Source organism: Pempheris klunzingeri, chromosome 4, assembly GCF_042242105.1.
Source record: "Pempheris klunzingeri isolate RE-2024b chromosome 4, fPemKlu1.hap1, whole genome shotgun sequence".
In the NCBI taxonomy this organism is placed as follows: domain Eukaryota; kingdom Metazoa; phylum Chordata; class Actinopteri; order Acropomatiformes; family Pempheridae; genus Pempheris; species Pempheris klunzingeri.
The window spans coordinates 10522929-10530129 of NC_092015.1; the positions used below are offsets into that span (position 1 = coordinate 10522929).

The 7201-nt window shown below is 37.8% G+C and overlaps 1 protein-coding gene across 1 annotated transcript; it reads right to left on the reverse strand.

Moving 5' to 3' along the window:
- Positions 1–1262: 1262 nt before the first annotated feature.
- On the reverse strand, positions 1263–5188 carry LOC139199830 (extracellular calcium-sensing receptor-like). Its single transcript, XM_070829004.1, has 6 exons — positions 4998–5188; positions 4487–4784; positions 3550–4344; positions 3193–3420; positions 2886–3009; positions 1263–2176 (listed from the first exon to the last, which is right to left on the reverse strand). Exons 1-6 carry the CDS (start codon positions 5177–5179, stop codon positions 1263–1265), a joined length of 2541 nt encoding a protein of 846 aa, XP_070685105.1. The 5' UTR covers positions 5180–5188.
- Between the last annotated feature and the right edge of the window lie 2013 nt (positions 5189–7201).

Consider the following 7201-nt stretch of genomic DNA (forward strand, 5'->3'; position numbering starts at 1 on the left):
GAGCTCTCAAAGAGTATCATGTACTGTATTGTAAATCAATAGCTTACACTGGCATATATAGAGTTTGGAGCAGAATGAAAAAAATAATATTTGAACAGTTATGTTTGATCTCCAGGGACCTGTAGGGTAAGTTGATAGAAAGGAGGGGCCATACCCTATTTTAACTATACCCTATGTTAACTGGTGATGTTATTAGATGAGACTATTAATTTAATATTGTGTTGTATAAATGCTTTTCAAAAGGTATTTTAACATTATTGAAGCACTTTAATTCATAGTCCTTGCAAGTTTAATATTAAAAATAAAGCATGTGTTAAAACTGTATTAATTGAGTCATTTTTTTCCATTTTATTTCAGGGGCCAGTGTAACAAGTTGTAAACACAATATTGTAGTGCTGATAGGATACACTGTAAGCCATTACATTTATCATCTCAAACATCAAACATACACAAAGCAATATTTGCATTCATTTGGGGTTGTGTTTTTGTTCACCTGATGAATGTAAGTGTAATATTCCCTCTCCTTTTATTCACGCTCTGTTTTGGTCGCTACCAACTTATATTTGCAGGCAGCATTCACTGGGTTTTGAGATTTGTTTTGTAGAATACATCCTGTTGTCTGCAGCCTGTGAAGACGACTCCAAGCAATCAAGTTGTGGCCAGTAACATTTTGCATTGGCCATGTGTGCTGAGTGCTGAGCCTTGCACTCGGCACACACATTTTCAAAAAAAAAGAGGAGCAGACTCAGCAAAAGCTGTGCCTTTCTCTCTTCTGACATCATAAGGGGAGCCAAATCTAACTGCGTGCTGTCACACACATTTACTGAAAGATGGAGCAGATGGACTGTCTCTTGAAAAGACATTAAAAAGTGCATTTTGTATAACATGGGACCTTTAAAGTCATGCATTAGAAGGCCAAAGAACACCAACAATGTTGAGTCAAAGATGTTTTGCTCTGTGTGAAACTGAGGGTTTAATTGTTTCATCAGAAATATTATGAACTGTATTAAATGCTATAAAATCACTGTGAAACTGGGTATTTGGCTTGTGATTTTGTTTGAGCTCAAAAAATATTTATTACATTGTGCAAAATGCTGTCATCTCAATTTTATGTCACAAATGAAATTACACATAGCAAAAATTTTAGAGTAGTACAGTTCAAGTCAAATGAGGATATATGTCTACTTGAAAGTCTGATCAAGAGTTTATGTAAAAACCTACATAAGTACCTATATGTCTTTACCACAATATTTTTTAAGTGTTCAGAATGATTTCGTAGCCCCCTTCCCCATCATATTCTGTTTTGTATTTGTCTCTGGTTTCAGTAAAATAATGTAACATTTTGGAATAAAAATACAAATAAGGAGTCCAAAACTTGATGCAAGAATAGCAAATATCTCCACAGCAACACTGAACTTCCCAGGAGAGCTGACATATGCTGGGATAAAAGTGATCCACACTGCACAGAATATCAGCATGCTAAAGGTGATAAATTTGGCTTCATTGAAATTATCAGGCAGTTTCCGAGCCAGAAAAGCAAGAATAAAACATAACATGGCCAGAAGTCCTATGTACCCAAGTACAGCCCAAAAGCCTACCGCTGAGCCCAGAGCACACTCTAAGATGATTTTGTCCTTGAATTCCTTAAAATTCTTAAAGGGAAAAGGAGGAGAAATTGTTAACCAAAGGATACATATGATAACTTGTATGAGAGTGAAACCCAGAACACTGAGTTTCTGCTGTGCAGGCCCAAACCATTTCATCACATTACTGCCTGGAAGTGTGGCCCTGAAGGCCATTAACACCACTATAGTTTTCCCCAGAACACAAGAGATACAGAGGACAAAGGTGATGCCGAATGCTGTGTGTCTCAGCATGCAGGACCACTCAGAGGGCCGGCCGATGAAGGTCAGAGAACACAGGAAACACAGAGTCAAGGAGAAGAGCAGCAGGAAGCTCAGCTCAGAGTTGTTGGCCTTGACAATAGGAGTCTGTCTGTATCTGAAGAAAATGAATGCCACAACAGCCGTCATGCATGTTCCAAACAGGGAGGCTGCAGTGAGCAGAGCTCCCATAATCTCTTCATAGGACAGAAACTCTGCCTCCTTCTTTACGCAGACATCTCTTCTCTCATTTGACCAGAACTCAGGGTGGCATCTCACACAGGTGATAGAATCTGAAAGAAAACATTGAAGCAAGATTTGCTCAATCGAGCAGAATTTCCACTGCTGGAACTTTCTTCTGGAACCTTTGGAGAAACCTGTTTCCACCACAGATACCAAAGTCTAAATCTAGTTCCAGGAACATTATCTTATCCCCTAGAAAGTCCCTACTTGGGATATAGTACTTCCTGCATCTGAAATACAGGAACTTTGGAGATGGAGTCTGCATCGCTGAACATTTCAGATTGATCGAGTACTCAGAATTATATTTCAGCCACAATCTGAAACTGTAAAACGATTGTAAATGCTGTAGTGATGTGTGGGTTGACTCCAAAATCATCTGAATCTGCATGCATGCATGAATCACGTTTTTACATAGCTTCAGATATTTATCTTGACACTTTATTTAGTGTCCGAGAGTTTCTCATGTTTCTATAAACAAAAATGGCATAATTCTAAATACACTTAAGTTACGTACATATTTCACGAGGGCATTAACCTTGATATGCATTTCCAAGATTGTGCATACATATTTGTAGATGATTTCAGACTTATGTATCAGTTTTTCTTTAGTATATTTGATGTTTGAAGTATTATTTATTGATACACTGATATTGGTTTGTGGCATGCTAGAAGGGCTTTATTGAAATTGGCATATGAACATGACAGCTTTTACGCTTTAGTTTTGTCTTGTACTGAATATTATTGTACATGTGCATATACCTGTAATGTTGCTTATTTCTCCCTCTGCACATCTTAAACAGTCATAGCAGCAGACAGGCTTTCCTTTCTGGAGAACCTTGTGAGTTCCTGGGGGACATTTCTCACTGCAAACTGATGACGGCACCTGCGCCAACAAAGTGACAATGAGAAAAAAAATGGGGCATTCACTTTCACAATGTGTTGCCTTTGCAAACATATATTATTCATTTAGAATCCAAACATTATGATAGAGTAACTAACTAATAACTCATACAACTATAACAATTAAAATAGACTGTCATTAGCAACTGGACACATGGTGGTTTACCTGTTGTGAGTTTTTTGCCCAAATTAAAGACTTATTTTGCAGATTCAGCTGTTGGTCTGCAGGTAAAGATGCATCATAAAGACCGACTGTGACAAAGTCCACAATACCATTTTCTGTTGGCTGCCAGTTTATAATTTCATATTTTGCTGCTGGATCTCCATTCTCATTAAAGTAAACCTCCTCTCCTTCCTTAGTTTTGAAATTAATCTTCCTGATGTGCTGTAAAATCTAAGAAGATATGCTTAAATGTAAAACATTATCTGAAAAACATTTTATGGGAAGCATGAAAGAAAGACTGCATTAACTTAATGTGGCTTGAGTAAGAACTATAATTTAAGTACTTGGACTTCAACTCACCATAAATGGATCCAGCTTCACCTTATTGTCACATGTTGTATTACAGCTGAGAATACGATGAAGTGCATGGGCCACAGCATACACTCCTTTATAAACATTGTTAAAGATAGGCATGAGCGACATATCAGTGAAGCTGTTCTGCACTCCAGTCAGATCTTCATGTCCAGTACATTCTCTCTGCTTCCCTGCTGATGACTTTGACTGCTTGAACTTACAGTTAAATAATGTCTCCCAAAACTCTGTAAACATTTCATTACTTGATGAATTGAGCGGTTTCACATCCAACATGAACTCTTTCATGCCACTGACATGTGCTTTGGGGATGGACAGGCCTATGGCACCATCCAGAATATGATGCTTATCTGATGCTGCAGTTTGAGAATCAAAGATCCAGCCCTCAGAGCCTACCCACTGGTGCCCAGTCAAGTTGTGGCGAGATAACTTGTCTATTAGCAGATCAATATCCATGTGGGAGAGGAAAGCAACGATCACCTTTGAAGTGGAAGTTTTGATAATGTCAACTATCATTTGTATTTTGTCTGGTGGATCTGTTCTAAAGAAAGACACAGAGTACTCCAGACAGATTCCCAGCTGCTGGGCTGTTTCTGTGAATATGGCCATGCCATTATTTCCATAATCATCATTTGTTCTAATAGCTCCAACCCAAGTCCAACCAAAGTGCTTGACCAACTGGGCCAGGGCTCTGCTCTGGTAGTAATCACTGGGTATTGTTCTGAGGAAGGATGGGTACTTGGTTTTATCACTGAGACAAGCACACGTAGCATAGTGGCTGATCTAAAAGGACAAAAAAATTATATCCTAAGATAAAGATGCAAAATATAAAACATTTACAACATTTTAAAAAAATGATTAGCTGAACGAATTAGAAAAAAATTTTTTTTACAAATACAGTTTAATTTTTACCAATCTCACCCACCACTGGGATATGAAAGGGTCCGATGACAGTAGATATAGCCATGCAAGGAGAGGAAGAGGTCTCTCCCATAATGGCCTGCACTTGGGCAGGTCTGGTACATGGTGCATTAGAGGGTACAGATATCACTTCATTACCATTAGCTAAGGCCAGTGCAACCCTCACACTTCTGGCAATGGAGCCACAGACATCATATATCTTATAGCCCAAAGAGATTCCAGGCAGTAGGTCTGTGCTGTTATTAATCTCCTCTATGGCAAACAGCATAGCCTGGGCATACTGGAACCCTCTGAAATTCAAACTTGATGCAGACAGTTACAAATAGGTGAAATTGCAGCCACATTATCCTTTAGATAGAAACAATAGCATATTTAGTGAAACCATTTGGTGATATGAATACACAAAACTTAGAATCTTTCTGATTTTATTGCTAAATTTGATCATCTCTGTTCTTTATAACCATACTGTCTTAGATATATTTCAAATCTGAATAGATTTTTGTCATTTAGTTTACCTGGTACACTGCAGCGGCAGTGGTTGGTGCATGTAGGTATCCCGTCTGTTTTTCCAGCTGCTGTGTAAAGAGAACATTCCCCCCAGAATAATGTCCCCATCCTTGGATATCTGGGAATTCTGGGGATCCCCTCTTCGAATGCACACCGGCTCCTCAGCCTGCGAGAAAGACAGCACCAACATCAACTGTAAGAGTGCCCAACCCCTCTCTGGCCACCTCTGTGCAGATGTCATGCTGTCTAAGAGAGCAAATTCACTAGATAGCATCACATGTACCTTAATGTAAACCAGAGCTTGCACTGATATTTATACATTTTGAAGCAGCATCAAAATAATATTGAACAGTGATGTTTTCTCTCTGTGGACCTACAAGATGGGGCGAGACGAGTGAAACAGGGAAAACAGAAAAAGAGTTTTGGGCCTAAGCCAATTTGTTTATGTCTTAACAGTGAATGTTAGCAGATTTTAATATTCTACTGTGCTTTACAAAAGGTTTGTTAACCAAGTTAACCAATAGCATTATGAAGGACAAATTCTACTTCAATTGATAATTACATTTTAAACCAGCAGTGCACAACTTTTGTTTCCTCCCTCTGGAAGTGAGAAAGTAATTTTGAATCCCCATTTCCTTTTTGTTTTACCTTAATTGACACATATTAACACGCAATTGATAGAACTCAACAAAAACACCTTGAGATTAGTTTTCACTTTATATACATGAAAAGACACCATAAAGGGTAAGCACATACATGTCTAACAATATACAATATATACTACAGACATTTGTATCTAAAAAATACACAAGATTCCTAAGTAAGATTAAGACTTTTGTTTTTAGTTGTAACTGGAAAGTCATCTATTCCATCATAACTGCTCAGCTCCAGTTTCCATTGTTCTTTAATATGTAGTGTGCTAGCTGACATGTCAAGCATTTTCTCCTTCGGTTATTTGTTGTTGTTTTTTTTTAGATGATTTTTTTTTTCAAGCAGATATATACAATCGATTTCTTTATTGGTTGGTCCTCATTCATCATTGTCAAAGTCTGCATTCTCTGTATTTTCTGACTTAAAGATATCTATATAGGGCATTCGAGGGAGTGTCAAACTTGTGTTGGAGTTGTGAATAACATCTAAATATATTGGCATGAAGCAGTTGGTTAATTGTATTCAGCCCAGCCAATATTTTATATTGGAAGAAAGAAATTCCTCCCTTGACAGAGTTATAGCTTTTCAATCCACCAAACCGTAAATGTGTACTGCACATTCATCCACACACGTGTGTTTGTGCTTATGCATGCACCGTAGGCATTTTCATCAGGATGGGGACTATTATTTTAGCAGTCAGGAAACATATTGAGCACACCTTTCAACACCTTGGACACCATGAATCTACCATTTTTGTTGATGTGTACTTCAAAAACAAAGCAGTAAGCCTCCTGAAGCTTTTCAGAAAAGACACATTTTTTTAAATTATGGTGAAAACTGACAGTTCATTCATTTATTTCTAAGACTATTGACTAAGAAATGAGAGAGTAGGTAGTGATATTCTTGGTAAGGTATTCTGGTCAACAGAAACCCATTCAGTCTCTGAAACCTTAGACAACCCTTTCCAGCACTGCTCGGAGCTGGTCTGCCTTGTAGTAAAATTTTAGGTTAGGTAAACCCAGACCTCCTTTTTCTTTCACTGACATCAATCCGATTGTTGGGCTCTTGTTTTGCCAGATACATACTATCATTAGTTTAACAATTTTATTGGGAATTGTGCTACTCGAACATGAAGGGCTTGATACAAAAAAGTAATCTTAGAATATTCATTCTCAATGACTACCCTGCATTGTGCTGTGTTTATTAATACCATCCTACAACAGAGGCTTTTGCCTAAATTATTTGTTTAAATTATTTGTATTTTTCTAATATGATAGTTAATTCTTTTTTTGTGAAATATGCCACCCTGCTGCCAGTACACTTGTCACTGCTTGTGATTGGTCATATACTGCAATATGCTTTTGTGTAAATGCATTCATAACTAGATTGGGAATCCCTTGGCTGACTTCGTTGATAACCACCATCATGTGAGCACATATCCTGATTGGATTTGTTAGGGTTTATGAAGCCAGAAGAAAAAGAAACTCTGGGTATTGTGAGCTTAGTTCGTAGTACAGACCTCATGTCATTTAATTGTGATTGGATGTCCTCGCCTACCATC